This window comes from Protopterus annectens, chromosome 8.part1 (assembly GCF_019279795.1).
Source record: "Protopterus annectens isolate FY-2018-M chromosome 8.part1, PAN1.0, whole genome shotgun sequence".
Lineage (NCBI taxonomy): Eukaryota > Metazoa > Chordata > Ceratodontiformes > Protopteridae > Protopterus > Protopterus annectens.
The window spans coordinates 317101649-317118800 of NC_056742.1; the positions used below are offsets into that span (position 1 = coordinate 317101649).

The following is a 17152-nucleotide window of genomic DNA, read 5'->3' on the forward strand; positions in this document are numbered from 1 at the left end:
ACCCCGGGTATCACTTCTGTGTCACTGTTAGACAGAGGCACAGTATACTAACCTCGAAAAAGGGCATAGCAAAATTAATTTAAAATGGGTGGCGAAAGCCAAACACACTCTGGCTAGGCTTATAAATGCCCTAGGGCAGGTAGCCTAGTATGAACCTATGTAAAAGTTATGTACTCACCATAACTATGCATCTGTGGTGTACAATTTTCATTCTTCCTCAACCCCCCCCCCCCTCCTTCCCCCTATCCATGTCTTTGGGAGTGACCTGATGAAGATTTTTTTGTTAGGAACCACAATTCCTGTTAATGCCCCTGTTCTGTTAATATGCTACTTTTTCTACAGTATTATGATTATCCTTTATATTTCTAAGGTAGTATAGTAGCAGCAAACTCAATCTGAGGTAATGCAGTAGTTGTGAGCATTATAGGTGAAGGGAGGAGCTCACGAGTCAGATCCTAGAACCTAGAGAAAAGTGTCTGAGCCAGATCCGAGAACCAGATCCAAGACGTATTCGTTGAGGAAGAATGAAACTGGACAACACATATGCATAGTTATGAGTATATAACTTTTATATTTGCTTGGATAACTTGCTTACTTTCTTTTTATCTGTATAGTACAACTTGAGCAAAATATACATTTAATCCTTGTTGCTAAATAATAAGGTATAATTGATTATAGAAACCTACAGTAAATTGGCAAACCTTTAGTATTATCTTTGTTCAGTTATTGAACTTGTCTTAGCAGCACACATGCAGTGGAAAGTAAACACAAAATTGAACTTGAACTAATTGTAAAATACAACTAATGCAGTCTGTCATTCTGTTTTTATAACACAGTGAACTGTATTACTTCGGCAGTTTTAAGCTGTCTTAAGATATCGGTCTTTGTATCGAAGCACCTCTAACAAGCTTGAGTTTAATTTGTTTCATATGACACTGCAGGGCAGAGAGGAAGAGAGTGATCAGATCCGGGAGAAGTTTGCTGTTCCTGAGAGTGACCATCTGACTTACCTGAATGTCTACCTGCAGTGGAAACACAACAACTACTCTACTATTTGGTGTAATGAGCATTTCATCCATGCCAAGGCTATGAGAAAGGTAACATGACATGATACAAGGTGCATGGGATCAGTAGACGGGGAGAGAAAATCATTAAAATTATACTATTGTATTGCACTTAGTACAGTGAGTTGTCAGATTAAAGTGTCAGGTGACATAGGAATACTTAACTTAAGCATTACTCTGTCCATAAAATTCCAGTTTGTGGTCATTATGCATTATTCTGGAACTGAAATTATGTACTTGTTTTGTTGGAATTAACGTCATTCTACATAGTTTTGGTGTGTTTTTTTATCCTTTGTATGTTTGCTTTAGTTATTCAGCTCCTAAGCTGCAGATCTTTAGTGTAATGCATAATACAACACATTGTAAACTAGAAAAGGTTTAATCAGATGCCTAGTTGGTGTGTAGTGTGTATACAGAGCATCTTGCTTACCAAAAGACTTGTTTAAAAATGTGTTATGCTTTAAACAAATGTTTTACTGGTATTGATATTGTTGTAAAATGGATGTTTTTATTTTAATTTAATAAATATGAAAAGAAAGTTTATGTAAAATGAGTTAGATTCCAGATTATACTGATGTATCCAACACACTTTTCTTTTGAAAATGTAATTTGGGAATATACAGACCCCCACCCCCACCCCACCCCGCCAAAAAAATAAAAAGTGTCAGTTGTGGGTTCATAATCTTTTACATGCAGGATATGGGACATAACATATTTACTTTCCCTTTTAATAAGCATTTTTGACATAGCAAGTTATGAGTAGAGTATTTCACTGAGTAAAAGGAAATGGTATTAAGAAAGTGAACTTGTAGCAGGCTTGTGCATTTTAAATAGCATTAAGCTTGAAGAAATAATTAAATTTAAGCTTCATTCTTTGATATCCAAGTTAAGGCCTACTAGACAGATGTGCTTAATTTTATATGCAGTCCTGGTGCATTATACAGATTGAAATAATTGCTCAGAATGACATTAGTATACAAGGTGACGTTGTGAGAATCAAATCAAGGTGTCTTGTCTAGATAGCTCAGATTCATTCAGGGTTCATTAATTCAGCTTGCTTGGTGTTTGGCAGACATTTTCTATCAGAATGGATCAAGATGATAAGCTTTCAGCTTAGGGGACAAAAGTTGAGCAGTGGGGGTGGGCCATCATTTGCAGCAGGTTCAGGGATATTTACTGTTTTTTATCTCTAGGCCTGTATGACACAGCTTGATGACTGCAGATCAGGGATGTGTGTGTCCTTTCACACTTGCCATCTCCAGTTGCAGTGCTACAAACTGCTAAGCAGCTGTGAATATACTCATTCTGAATGAACCAAACAGTAGCCCTGCTTCTAAGGTGGGATAGCTATCTTCAGCTACTTTAATCCCACCTCTTCTGTTGTAGATTGTCGATTGCCAGCAGAAGTAGTTGGAAGTCTGGTCACTCAGGATATATTTAGAAATGTATCCCCTTTTGCAGTGGATCTGGTCATGTACATTTTTGTCTTGATGTCCTGGACATATAATCATAACACATCATGCCTTTTTTTTTTTGCATTTTTCCCTTTTTGCCATGGATCTAGCCATGTAAGCATTAGCATCGATGTTCTGACAAACGATGCTGTTTTTGCTTGTTTCCTTACACAATAACGTCTGTGTTGTATTTCCTCATGAAGTAGCTGCCATGATGGAGGTTTTACTGCTAATGGCCCATTTAGTAATCACAGTAATGCAATGGGGCAGAATGAGTAATGATAGTGGTAATGCGTCATGGCTAAAAAGGGTCCATGGACTAGCCAGTCTAACTTTTCATAACTAAATGATGACAAATAGGTCTTCCTCTTAAGCAGGAAGTTTATGACAACATTTCATGCTTCAGTTTACCTAAGGTGTGATTTTTACTTTCTTAACACACTGTGTGTGATGTAGTATTTTCTGTTATGTAGCATGGTAGCAGAGAGAACTAGATGAAGTTTGAGTATCTGTATTGCATGATGAACTTTTTCAGCTTAAGTGTAGAAGGGAGTAGACTGAACTATTTGGCAGTCATTTTAGTATGCACAAAGAAAAACTAGAAGAGCACAAGTTAGATTTACAAGCGCAGACCTAATTGTGCCCCATCCTTCAGGGATCAGTTTCTCCTCTGGTATAACATGGCTCTCTTTCACATTAACAGGATCCTACCCCAAATTCCATGCTGATATTTTAGAACAGAAATCCAAACAATAACTGTGAAAAGTTCATCATTCAACAGAAAGCAAGCACCGAAATCATGAAACTTCAGAATGCTAGTGTGCTGTGTATGTCACCATGATTTCAAGAACTGCTGCGTGTTGCCACTTTGTTCCCTGTTCTGAGATGCACTGTTCAATGAGCTGTTGAGATAAATAATTGAGATATACTCCAGCAATTTATAAAGCCATGTGTATTTGGATTGTAATGGGATATCAGGTAAAGTATGAAAATATTTCATTCCTCCCCCGCAGAAAATGTTTGCCCTGTTTTGCTAACTGACTAATTTGTTTTTCAAATTTGTTTTTCTCATTTGTTAACAAGTTGAGTTGGTGAACTGATCCTATGTGGGCAATTTTCAGTCATGACAGAGACTACAAGGGTAAGAGTAGTTGCTGTAAGTGTTTGGACAGTGTAGAATAGTAAGCCAATCAGCATATTTTTGCATGGGGGTGGACTGGAATATCCAGAGAAAACCCATAAAAACACAGAGGAACAATTTCCACATAGTAAGTGACTGAAAGGAAGTTCATTTTTATGAACAGCTTTTTTACTGTAGTGCTCAAACATTCAAGCAAGATTAACTGAATGACTGATAACACTTTGCCTCTTGTCCCAAGGTTTTGTGATCTCACAGTTGTTTTAGTTTAGGGGGTGCACAGGGGCTCCCGCTACATAATTGACAAAGTGTTGATAATTGCTTTTTCGATTAATCAGGCTGGCTCACTCATATGTCAATTGAAAGATGACTCCAGTTCCTGAACCATGTTCAGCTAGAAATCATAAGTGAACTTCAAAGCCTGGAACGGAGACAGAAAGCATAACTATTGAGCTAGTGTGCTGCTTTGCATATTATTACAAGAAACAATGGTACAGCATAATAGGTTTAAGGAAGCAAGCTGCAAATGACGTAATGTTGACCTTAGTTTGATTCTTACAGCTGAGCTTAGACATACATGCATATTGTGATCCTGAACAAGTCAGTTAATCAGGTCATTGCTTTTAGGTCACCACTGAAATTAGGCACATGTGCTTTGTGGGTCTTAACTGGTTAATCAGACAGTAAAATAGCTAAATGGTTGCAAACTGATCAACAGCTTAACTTCAGCTTCCCCCAGTGTGAAAAGAGAAACTGAGAAACAGTAGCTAGTGATATTGTCAACGTGAGTAAAATTCGGTTCCTGGCTAGTAAGTACACTGCCTGGATGCCTGCAAAGAGGAAACTAAGAGAGCCTGAAAGAAAATCATCTAGAAAAGGTGAAGAGAACACACTGTCTGGGAAGAATCCTGCAGCTGTTAAGCAAAAAGGAGAACAGACTGTATTAACTTTATGTAGGCACAAGCAACTGAACTGTTATTCCACCGCAGTAACTATTAATTGAAAAGGCACACCTGTGTATGCTCCCTATCTGGCCATGAGAAAGCAGCGAAGACCTTTATTTGTAAAGATGCAAACCTACCATCAGAAAGAGTTGATTCTGACAAAAACTGTGACAGAATGGCAAAGTATTAAAATTTGGAGAAGTAGAGTGTTTATGCAAAGTAATTTTTCACTGTACACCAGGCAGAAGAGAAGTAAATGTATTCCAGTATTCAGGAAATGTTGAGAGATAGGTGTGAGATTCAAGTTGCAGTATCCAGCTTCTTCAGAATATTTTTTTCCGGGAGGATCAGCATGATTTTTGATGCAGAACAGGCTAAGGTGGAAATAAAAAAAAACAAAAAATGAGCCATCAAGCAGAAGGGGACTGCGCTTCTCATTCTTTTGATGATAAAGCACACGGAGAGACTTTGCCAGTGAAACCTTGTCCACTGTTCCAAAGGAAAATGTTCGCGAGACAAAGAAAAGCACAGGAGTTGACCAGAAGAATCAGGAGGACCATGGAATTGAACCAGAATCTGTAGTTGGGAGATGGAAATGAACAAGATGAAGACCAGCAACACAGAAACTAGTGATTTACAGTGAGACTGCAAAGTATCAATTGTATTTGAAAATACGTCTGTATAAGAATAAGTGGAAAGAGTGCACTTTTATTGGCTTTGTTGTGAGGAACTGAAAAGCGTTTGCCTTACTTCATGTCAGAAACATGTCCATTTAATTGAAAACTTTGATACACGTCCAATAAATATTTCTGACCATACGTTGATACTTACTAAGATGAAAATGCAGGATAATGAAATAAAGGTAAGGCACTGGCACTTCCCCACCTGCTTGTTAAAAAGAAATTTAAGGAGTGAGTAGTGTAAATTATCCATTAGTTATTAGGGAAGATAGAAAGTACTCCAGAAGTTAACGCTAGTGAGTGGGATAAAATGAAAGTAGAGTTTAAAAATAAGCTAGAAGTAAAAGAAAAAGCAATATAGTAAAGTAATAAGAATTACTTAGAGTGACTGACGAAGGTTAAAGAATTACAAAATAAAGGGAAATCTCACAGAACAAGAAGATGCACTACTGCAGAACGTTAAAGAAAAAATAAGGATGTACCTGGACAATATGCATAAATTTAGAAAGATTGCTGTTAAGCAACTGTTTTTTGATTAACTACTACTTCTTCTGGCTTTTCCCGGTTAGAGGTCGCCACAGCAGATCACCTGTCCGCTCATGGTTGACAGTGGAATTTTACGGTGTCGAGTTGCCAGCCCGGTGCCCAACCTTCTACAGAAGGCATACACACGCACTCACTCATGCCTAGAGCCAAATTTAGAGTGTCCAATCCACCTACAGCATGTCTTTGGGATGTGGGAGGAAATTGGAGCACCCGGAGGAAACCCACGTGACCACTGGGAGGACATGCAAACTCCACACAGAAGGCACCCCAGCCGAGGATCGAACCGAAGAACCTCTTGCTGTGAGGTGGCAATGCTAACTGCTGCACCATGTTTAGCACACCGACTTAGATAACAGAAGGTAGAAAGGGTTGCTGCAAAACTTAGGGAGCCTACAACAAGAAAAATAACCAGAGATTTTGTAGCAGTATTAGAGATATTTCAGAAATATTATGAAACTTTATATAAAACTGAGAAGTGGAGAAATCAAGAAAAAGCACAAATGGAAATATTTCTGGAAACGTAAATATGTCAAGGTTAGGTATAGATGAGGCTCAACAACTAACAGTTAAGATAGGTGGAAACGAAATAAAAACGGTGATGTATAACCCATCTATAGGAAAGTCTACAGGAATAGATGGTATTCCAGTTGAAGTTTGGAAGCAAGAAAGTGATAAAGATCTGGAAGGTTTTGTTAAACAGTATTTTAAAAAAAAGGGAGGCACCAACATCTTAGTAAAAAGCTGTGGTGGCTTTAATACCTAAAGATAGTAAAGACCCATCTGATCCAGCTTCATGTAGGCCCATTTCAATTTTAAATCATGATTATAAACTTTTTATGTCAACAATGGTTAAAAGAATGGCAAACGTGAAGCCAAAATTGATAGATGTGGACCAGTGTATGTTTTCTTTTGAGTGGAGGCAAACATTTGACAACATTAACAGAGCAATGATGATCCAAAGAAAAGCAGAATGTAAGAAAGTACTACTGTTATTGGTGGATCCTGATGTATAGAAAGCATTCGATAGAGTAAGCTGGGATTTTATGACTACAGCAATGGAGGCATTTACATTTCTTGATACAACTTCTTTCGGCTTTTTCCCGGTTAGGGGTTTCCACAGCGGATCATCTGTCTGCTCATGATTGGCAGTGGAGTTTTACAGTGTCGAGTTGCCAGCCCGGCGCCCAACCTTCCAGAGAAGGCACACACACACGCACACACTCACACCTAGGGCCAGTTTAGAGTGTCCAGTCCACCTACTGCATGTCTTTGGGATGTGGGAGGAAACTGGAGCACCTGGAGGAACCCCACGCGACCACAGGGAGGACATGCAGACTCCACACAAAAGGCACCCCAGCAGAGAATCGAATCGGAGAACCTCTTGCTGTGTGGCAGCAACGCTAACCGCTGCACCACCGCGGCCGCCCACATTTCTTGATATACACAGTAAGGTTAATTAAGTTGCGCAATATAGAATGATTTTCTCACCACTGTTGATCATCACGTGTCTATAGTGGTGAGGAAATCATTCTATGTTGTGCAACTTATAAACAAACGTATGGCATCTAAGTAGAAGGAAGTCATTGTTCCACTGTGTTCGGCATTCATCAGACCCATCAATGAATACAGTGCCGCCTTTGGTATGTACCTAACCAGGCATATCTAACAACTGGAACGTCCACAGATGTTCCTCACTAAAAGAATACAGGGCATAAGTAATATGTCCTATGCAGACTGCCTCAAGGTCCTAACCTTGTATCCCATCTCCTGCAGGCTTTTGAGGGGAGCTCTATGCCTGGCATACAGGGCATTATCAGACCCCACTCTGATAGACCTCCTGCATATCCACAAAACAGACAGTACCAGAATTACCCATTCTAAAGACTTAAACCTTGCCTGTAATACAAATAGGACCTGCTGGAGAGATAGGTATGTATCCCAGAGACTACCTTGTCTATGGAACAGGCTCCCCATCCATGTGAAGTAGAGTTACTCCCTAATCCAGTTCAAGTGCAACTTGGACAATTGGATGGCAAACCGGAAATTCATCCCTGGTTTGTCACCTATGTCTCTGATGCAGACAGGTGACCTGTAAATAGTTCATCTCCCAGACCCATGCTTACACTTATCAAGGGTATCAGAACTCTTAAGATATTTGGGATACATGGCTAGGCTTAAAAAGGCCCTTGTGGTCGTTAGCCTAGTAAACATCTATGAACCTATGATATATAAGGGACTGGAGGCAAAAATCAAAGTGGGAGGATTCTTCTCTGATAAGTTGAGTTTGAAGAGAGGAACCAAGCAGGGGTGTCCTCTTTCCCCTTTGTTATTTGTGTTATATTTCAAACCATTGGCAAAGGGAATTGGGGACTCAGAAATTCAAAGCTATAATTGGTATGGTGTTCAAGAAAAGTTGATTTTATTTGCAGATGATGATATTTTGCTCCTTACGTAACCAGAAAAGGACATCTCAGTGTTATGGAATATTCTGATGACAGTTCCATTTTTTCTAGGATATAAAAGGAATGAATATAAAACAAAGGCTATAGATGTAAAATATGTACCCATGCCTGAATTGGTACAGCAATAACGATATTTATGGGGACATGACAAAATGAAGTATTTATGAGTATGGATTAAAAAGGATTGGTTATGGCAGCTAAGAATATGTGGGAAGAGACTTTAGTAAAAGGTAATACAAGAACTGAAACTGGAACCTCTTGCTTTGGATACAGATTGCAAGATGCAAGCAGTAAAAATGTTTTTGTCCTTTTAGTTTTGCACACAAGTCAGGCATATTTTTATTAACCAGAGGAGAAGTTGTGAATCGTAATTAATAAAAAGTTAAAGGATTTTATTTGGGAGGGGAGGAGGGCAAGAGTCAAGTGGGATAAATTGATCCTCCCAGTAGAACAAGGAGATTTAGGATTACCTGATTTGAATGGATTTTTTAGTGCTACACAGTTAAGGCTCTTATACATAAGACAAGCAGAAAGTTGCAGTTCAGAGTGGAAAGGGATGATGATGCAGGGGGATAATTCAAAAAATAAGGAAAGAATGGGATTTTGGAATGAAGATCCTTAAGGAGTATTACAACAGTCCTACAGAATGTTGTATTCATAAAGTAGCAAAAGTATACTAAGAACTAAGCCAACACAGGAATGGAGAAAGGAGATTCTGCCAATAGGGATAACTGCAATTAGAGGAACAGAGAATAGACAAGAGGGGTCTGGAATTTACTGGAGGAAGATGGCAAAGGAATCAAAGTATTGGGAACAAATAATTAGAGAAACAAAGCTAATAGAATGAGAAGAGACCAAGGAGAGTTTGATTGCAGGCTAGTGATTGCCTTCCCTATCAAGGATTGATGTCAGAGTATAGGCAAAAAAAACCGGATATGTGAATCCTAAATGAAAGACATGCGCTGGTTGAGTTTTTAGTTGAATCTCAAACAGAAACTGCTGTTAAAAAAGGATAATTAGTGGGCAAATAAAACTGTTGAATCAATCAGAAGATGCCAGAACATAATTGGTAAGAGAGAGATTAGATACGTAATTCACAGAGAAACAATGGGTGGACGTATGCGTCTCTCCCAAATATGCAAAATCTAGAAGATTTAGGATTTTTGCCTGGCAGTGTTTGCATAGATACTTTTAGATCCCCAACAGACTCCAAAGAATTCTTCCTCAGGTAGATGGCAAATGTTGGAGGTGCGATGGGGAAGAAAGAGGTAACTGGGAACATATGTTTTGGGAGTGTAATGAGTTGCTAGACATTAAAAATTTGAAACTAAAATTACCAAAATCTGATGGTTATGTAGTACTGAACTATTAACCAACCACTCACTGCACAAAGGATGACATAGAGGTTAACACGCAGCTCACACTCATTAAATGATTGACAAAATGCAAGTACTCTGTCAGGAATACTGGGTGAGCAAATAAGTGTAACTAAGGAAATTATTTGACTTTTTTAAGCTGGGATACAAGATTTGAATTACCTAGACACATCATGGCCTTGTTAAGTTTAATTCTGGTGGCTGCCAAAACACAGTAAAAAAATGGAAAAAAATCTAAGTCAAATATGGTTGAAGTAGTGAATATTGTAACAGATTAAAAAAAAACAGGAAGTGGGATCTATAGAAAAGGGTAGGAGTAAACATGGAAAAAAATGGATATTGTGGGGACAATACATAAAGGAAATATTTTGGAGGAGGAATGAGGTTTAAGAGAGGGCAGAAATTGAATAGTTTATGTTGCTTAGATAAAAGGATACATAACAGTGTATGTGATGTATAATGTTTATAAATGTGAACTTACTATGGTTTGATTACTTTTATATAAATGTATGTTTGCTTATGCCACAAGTGGTAATTCAGTAAGCATGTTTTAATAAATAATAATCTGTTCTTCTTGACCTTCTCTTCAGTTGCTTCACAGTCCTCATTTTTTCCTCAGTCCCACAGTGTGCATCCCAATATCCATCTCAGACACTTAAACTCCATCTCCTCAATTGTCCTTAGCTGCTCTGTCTTCCATGCCCAGGTTCCTATGCCATGCAGAAGTACTTCTTACACCACTGTTTTGTATACTTTATTTTTTAGCTTCTTTGACATTCTTTTGCCACATAATATCCTTGACACTTTGTGCCTACCACACTCCTGGATACTTAAAGCTGTTAAACTGTTCACTGTTTTCTCTTCTGTGTCAGTTTTCAGCTTTCTTTGATTTCCTGCATTTGCTGCACTGGCTACTTTGTCTGTACTCAGTTTCATCTCATATTCCTTCAGTTTTCCATTTTAATCTCCTTTCATTTGCTGACATTCCTCTTCAGAGTCTCCTTATAGTGCCACATTGTCTGCACACAATAGCTTTGTTGCTCTCTTTCTGTGACCTGTTTGTTAATATAGTCTACCATAATTATGAGCAGGAGTGGGCCCAAAGCTGGACCCTGATGTGCACCTAATTCCAGTGAGAACCCCATCTATGAGTCCAAACACTGTAGTTCTGTCATTGGGTCCTTGTAAGTGCGTTTTTATTATGCTGTCGCAAACTCAAACTGTCAACAGCGTAATAATCGACACGAAAATGTCGAAACCCCTGAACATCAAACACAACACAAATTGCTCTATGCAGGGGGGCAAGCCCCCCTACACCCCCCACACCCCCACTACTTAAATATACCAACTCCGAGATCGCACTACATTGTAGTAAATGGAAATCTCCCCTTACGGAGATTTCCGTTTACACGGGCGATGACTTTTGCTTTCGACATTTTGGTGCCGACAATATCAGCTTCGATATTGTCGGCCTTCGACAGGGTGAAGTAGACCCTTGTAAATAGCCTTCACTGATTTTACCAGTGTTTCAGTGACTTTGAATCATTGCAGGACTGCCCAAATCAACTTTCCTTGGTACCATGTCTTATGCTTTCTCGAAATCTAGGTATGCCCATCTTTCCTGCTTTCTACTACTTTGTGTTTGCACCACCCGCTCCATCACTTTCACTCAGTGTAACAGGAGAGTACTACCTGCAGTAATTAATGTTCCCTTTTTTTCTTGTACACTGGCACTAGAAAGCCTTTTTTGCAGTTGTCTGTATTACTCATTTCTCTCCTACCATGATTACTGTCAGGAACCATTTCTTTCCTAGCATACCCATCATTATCATCATATCTGCTGTAACTTCATTTCTGCTTGCTGCTTTCCATAACCACATTTTACATAGTTCTGTTTGTACTTATTTGTAGATGAGGGTCATCTTTTCATCATAGGCTGTCCATGATGCAGTACAGCTTCAGTGGTGTTTTTTTTCATTCAGAAGGTATTTGAGAAACTCTTTCCATCCGTCTTTGTTGTCCTTTAGACTAGCGAGCAGACTCTTGTTTGTGTAATACAAATTGTAGCATATTAGAAACTCTGAATTACCAGTTCTGTGAATGAAGTTCATAGGATATTGTACAAAAAAAAATAAATAAAGAGGAGAGAGAGTTTTCTTGGCAATATTTTATTTTTTCAAGCACAAGTAACTATGACTTGTGTGATGATGTGAGGAAGTGCCAGCTGTGCAAAGGGAAGTAGGGGAGTGCATGAGTAACATATGTCAGAATAGCTAGCTGGAGTTTTGTAAAGAATTATATGTCATTTGAATGTCAAACTGATTTGTACTGTTGCTTGTGTTAAAAATGTATCAACAGTAGGTCCTGCTGGACAGAAAATAAATATACATGCACGTCAGACTGTATTATTGTAACTGATGAAATGTATGTATTTTAATAGAGGATACAGGAAGGGAAGGGTTAAGCTCAGCCGAGGTAACCTTAAGAAAATTAGCCTGAAATTAAATGACTTGGTTTAAGCTATAAAGATTTTTTCTCACAGGTCTGAATGCAGCCTGAAAATGTCTTGTTTCTGCGGGAAGGATGGAAGTGCTGGAATTGCTGTACAGTTTCTAGATGCTGTAGTAAACCTTAGCTAAGGCCGTGTGTGCGTGTTGTGACATATCAGTGGACAGATCTTGGATCAGTTTCTAGTGGAGGGATAGTGTGGGAATCATAGAGTCAGGTGGCAAGATGTGATGTCATTTTGTAGCTGCACTCAAATTGTGAACAAAAAGATGCAAAACCAACCAGAAAGGGAAAAATACAAGTAAATGTCAGGAACCAGAGGCGAGGCAAAAGTAATTTTAGCGTACCACACTTTATTCAACGCTTTCATCCGAAGACTTCCTCAGAATACAAGATAAAAAATTCACTCAAATCAATCAAATAAATAGTCACATCAATAAAATCATTAATCAATTAACAAACTTGATATAAACCATCATTTAGAAACCATGTGTAAATAAAAAAGGAAGGGAGAAGGAAAGGGAAGGGGAAGGGGGTGGCGAAAAGTAAAACAAATGTGGATAACAAAAAATTTATTTCCATGCTAATCAAGATATGCCTGGAAATCCAGGCCCTTATTTAATTTTAATTTCCTATGCCTTAAAAAACATTTAATATTAATAGCTTCATTTAATCCAGGTTTCTTATTAGAAAAAAGTCTAATTTGCCACATGGTTTCTCTTTGCTCTAAAAAAATTCTTAAAGTCTCCACCCCTGAGATCTGTGTTGCAAACTTCTAAAATTGAAAAAATAATTTTTTTATATTTTTCACACTCAAGGGTATGACGAAAAAGTGCATTCTTAGAATCCTTAACTCTAATACTATAATTATGTTCCCTTATACGTTCCCTTAATCTTCGAGTAGTCATACCAATATAAAATGCCGAACAGCCACTACACATGCTAATATATACAACCCCTTTAGTGGAACAATTAACAAAACCAGGTACTTCAAAAGTGATATTAAGATGTTCCAACATGATAAAAGGCCCCTCAGATATGAACCTACAAAAATTACATTTTTCACAGCGAAATATACCCTTTTTACTAGTCAAAGAACTATTAAATTTGTGATCAGAATTTTCCAGTAACCTTTTAAAATTGTAATGATTTCTAAAAACACATTTTGGTCGGTCACTTTATGTCTTGAACGAGTCAGAGTTACCTTTTAATATACACCAATTCTTTTCCAAAATGTTCTTAATGTTGTAATAATCAACCGTCATATCTAATGAACAAACTACATCAAAAGAGCTTTTTCCATTAAATTCCCTATCATTTTTTCCAACAATATTATTTAATGTTGTCCTCAAAATTGCTGGATAAAGAGAGTCTCATTTGTTCATAATCTCCCTACTAAGTTCATCCAAAAAAATGGGGTCATAGCCCCTATTGATGAACATAGATTTGATTATTTCAAATTCCTTGGTCAAATCATTGTCCCTAGTGGTCATACGACAGGCTCTAATAAACTGTCCTTTGGGTATATTTTTCTTTACATACTTAGGATGATTACTGTTAAAATGTAAATAACCATTGGTGAAAGTCTTTTTTCTGTAAACTGAACTTTGAAATTTGTTAACCTGATGGTCCCACCAAAGACTAACATCCAAAAAGTTAATTGGGAATTTCCCTTCACTAAAAACAAATTTTAAAAAATCAGATGAACTATTAAGATCAACTAAGAAAGAATCTAACAAATCCCGGTTGCCCCGTACAATAAAAAAAGATCATCAACAAACCTACAATAAAACAAAATTTTAAATTTTTCTTGTATTTTTACCAAAAAATTGGTCTCCCACCAAGCCATTACTATGTTGGCGTATGCAGGAGCAGCCGCAGAACCCATGGTTACCCCCCTCTTTTGTTTTATAATAGTTGTCAAAAATAAAAAAAATTGTTATTCAAAATAATATCAATTAAGTTACAAACTAAGGAAACATTCCCTGTTTTCATTCTAGAATAAATTGTTAAATAACTACATACAGCTTCTAGTCCCCCTTCATGAGGAATACAAGTAAAAATAGAAACAACGTCAATAGAAAACATGACAAATTCTGTCTTACTCAAATCATTAGATTCTGAGAAAATTCTCAACTTGTTGAGAAAATCCCAAGAGTCCTTTAAGTAAGAAGATAAATTCTGCACTAAAGGGTTAAGAATAGCATCTACCAATAAAGCTATACCTTCAGTAATAGAATGTGGTGATGAAACAATCGGCCTAAAAGGCGGGTTAAGCAGGTCTTTGTGAATTTTTGGGATGCCAAAAAGCACCCCAATTTTTGGTTTTTCAACACCACAAGAATCATACATTTGAAAATCCATGTCACCAGACATTAGTGCATCATACAAAAAAGAATAAATGTACCTGTAACTGTGATTTATATTAAATAATTGAACTTTCTCATATTCTTCAGTGTTACTTAAAATACATGTCATGCTCTCCTTCTATTTAGATGTGTTCATAACAACGTTACCCCATTTGTCACTTTTCATAAACCTGAGGTGAGAATTTTTTCTAAGTTCGTTAAATGCCTAACGTTCTACAGTAGTCAAGTTGTCAAACCATCTCCTATTTGTTTCCAAAGTAACAGCCAAATCTTGTAAACACATTTTTTTCAAAAACCTTAATGGTGTGATTTAAAGAAGGTATGTAAGCAGAAGGTTTAAAAATTTTTTTGTTAAAACAAGGTACATTATTCATTAAAAAGTGAAGATTTAAATTACGAGTAAACTTTTTAATGTCAATAACTGTTTTACCTAATTCAGCCTTCCTAGTGGGAACAAAATTCAAATCGTACCTTAAGATACGGAGCTCAGTGTCAGTCAACACAGTATCAGATAAGTTCACCACGTTGAAATTTTCACTGAAAGCTGGATTCAAAGTCTCTAAATCTCGTCCCCCGGTGAATTCGAACTGCTCACCATCCTGCTTCTTGTCATTATAGTTCTCTTTACATTGTTTCCTTTCTTGGTTAAAAAAGATTTAGAGCCATTGGTAGAATAATGTTGATTACCACTCTCATTAGCAGAAAAAAGCCCTTCCTGACATGTTTCATTGTTGACGTCAACCTCCTTCTGGATAGGGATAGATTTTTTTACAGAAGTGATATACGAAGATCCTTTGTCAAAGTTAGATGAAGTTTGACCACCAGATTTAAATCTGTCATTAAAAAATGTCCTATTAAAGTTCGTCTTGATTTTGTTATTATTTTCATGACTATCACCAAAATTGCATTTTCTATCGGGTTCGAAATTAATATAAGCAGTGTTATTTTCATAAGCGGCGACATCGCGAAGTAACTTAGAGTGTTTGCGAGTCGCCACTTCATTAACATGTTGTTCAACTTCAACAAACAGCTGTTTGTAAGAATCATCTGACCCAAAGTCTACCAATAAGCTGGTTACTTCATGATCCACCTTTAAAATCTCTTCTTTAAGCTGGACCATTTTAGTTTTATTGTTCTCAATTAATAGTTTAATTAATTCTAAACCAACTTTATAAAAAAAAAAAAAGACGTTAAGGTTTTAAAAAAAACAATCCTCAACTTTAACCCCGTTAGGGCATTTAAAAAATCTAAGCCCTTTCGGGACAATCTCCAGTTCCAGACAACGCTCAAAATAACAGTTAGTGGCTGTTCAGCATTTTATATTGGTATGACTACCCGAAGATTAAGGGAACATAATTATAGTATTAGAGTTAAGGATTCTAAGAATGCACTTTTTCGTCATACCCTCGAGTGTGAAAAATATAAAAAATTTCCTTTTTCAATTTTAGAAGTTTGCAACACAGATCTCAGGGGTGGGGACTTTAAGAATTTTTTTAGAGCAAAGAGAAACCATGTGGCAAATTAGACTTTTTTCTGATAAGAAACCTGGATTAAATGAAGCTATTAATATTAAATGTTTTTTAAGGCATAGGAAATTAAAATTAAATAAGGGCCTGGATTTCCAGGCATATCTTGATTAGCATGGAAATAAATTTTTTGTTATCCACATTCGTTTTATTTTTCGCCGCCTCCTTCCCCTTCCCTTTCCTTCTCCCTTCCTTTTTTATTTACACATGGTTTCTAAATGATGGTTTATATCAAGTTTGTTAATTGATTAATGATTTTATTGATGTGACTATTTATTTGATTTGAGTGAATTTTTTATCTTGTATTCTGAGGAAGTCTTCGGATGAAAGCGTTGAATAAAGTGTGGTACGCTAAAAGTACTTTTGCCTCGCCTCTGGTTCCTGACATTTACTGGTATTTTTGCACTCAAATTTTATTTGAGTAATAGTTAGAGATGTGAGGTGTGCTCTCTGGTTTTGGACCTGACAAGAGTCGCTTATCCACCTTCATTTTGCCTTGCTATAGTAAGTAACTAGGGAACAGTAATTGTTCAATTAGAAAAATATGACGAGCTTAGCTAAATGTTGTTTTTTCTGTAAGTCTTTCCATCTTTGTTGTTTTTTTTATATTTCCTGTGATTGAAACTCTGGTGTTTATTGTAAATAGGTATTCAATATTTTCATGTTTTACTGTTATTTATTATTACATATATCTAAACTTTTTATTGTGGCTGTTCTTTTAGAAAATATTTAATCTTTAGGAGTACTTGCATTATTTTAGTGGCACTGTGGCTCCTCGTTCCTGGAAATCTTGCTGCTTGGTTAAACACTACCATTTGTATAAATATTAATTTTAGTAAATCTAATTGGGTATCCTTGTAAGAGCCTAAAAGTAGCTGGCTTTGGGTGTTCTGGTAGCAGTGAATCTACCTTATAATCTGGGTGGAGGTGGCAGAGTGGGTAAGCTGTGCCAGCCTTTTCCCGGTATGTGTGTGTATGTGAAAATCAAATCCTAATGAGAGTTTGTGTGACAGCTACTTTGAACAAGGACACTGACAGCACTGACTTCACAGAGAGGGTGGTGGAAGACTTGGCTTGGAACACCT

At 37.1% G+C, this 17152-nt stretch overlaps 1 protein-coding gene across 1 annotated transcript in view; it reads left to right on the plus strand.

Annotated features, from left to right (window-relative positions):
* Positions 1-17152, plus strand: part of DHX38 (DEAH-box helicase 38) — a gene marked incomplete in the record, with an annotated part of 1902786 nt that overhangs the window by 1562518 nt on the left and 323116 nt on the right. The window contains 1 exon segment of the mRNA XM_044081902.1: positions 942-1097. Coding sequence (XP_043937837.1) covers positions 942-1097 — 156 coding nt within the window.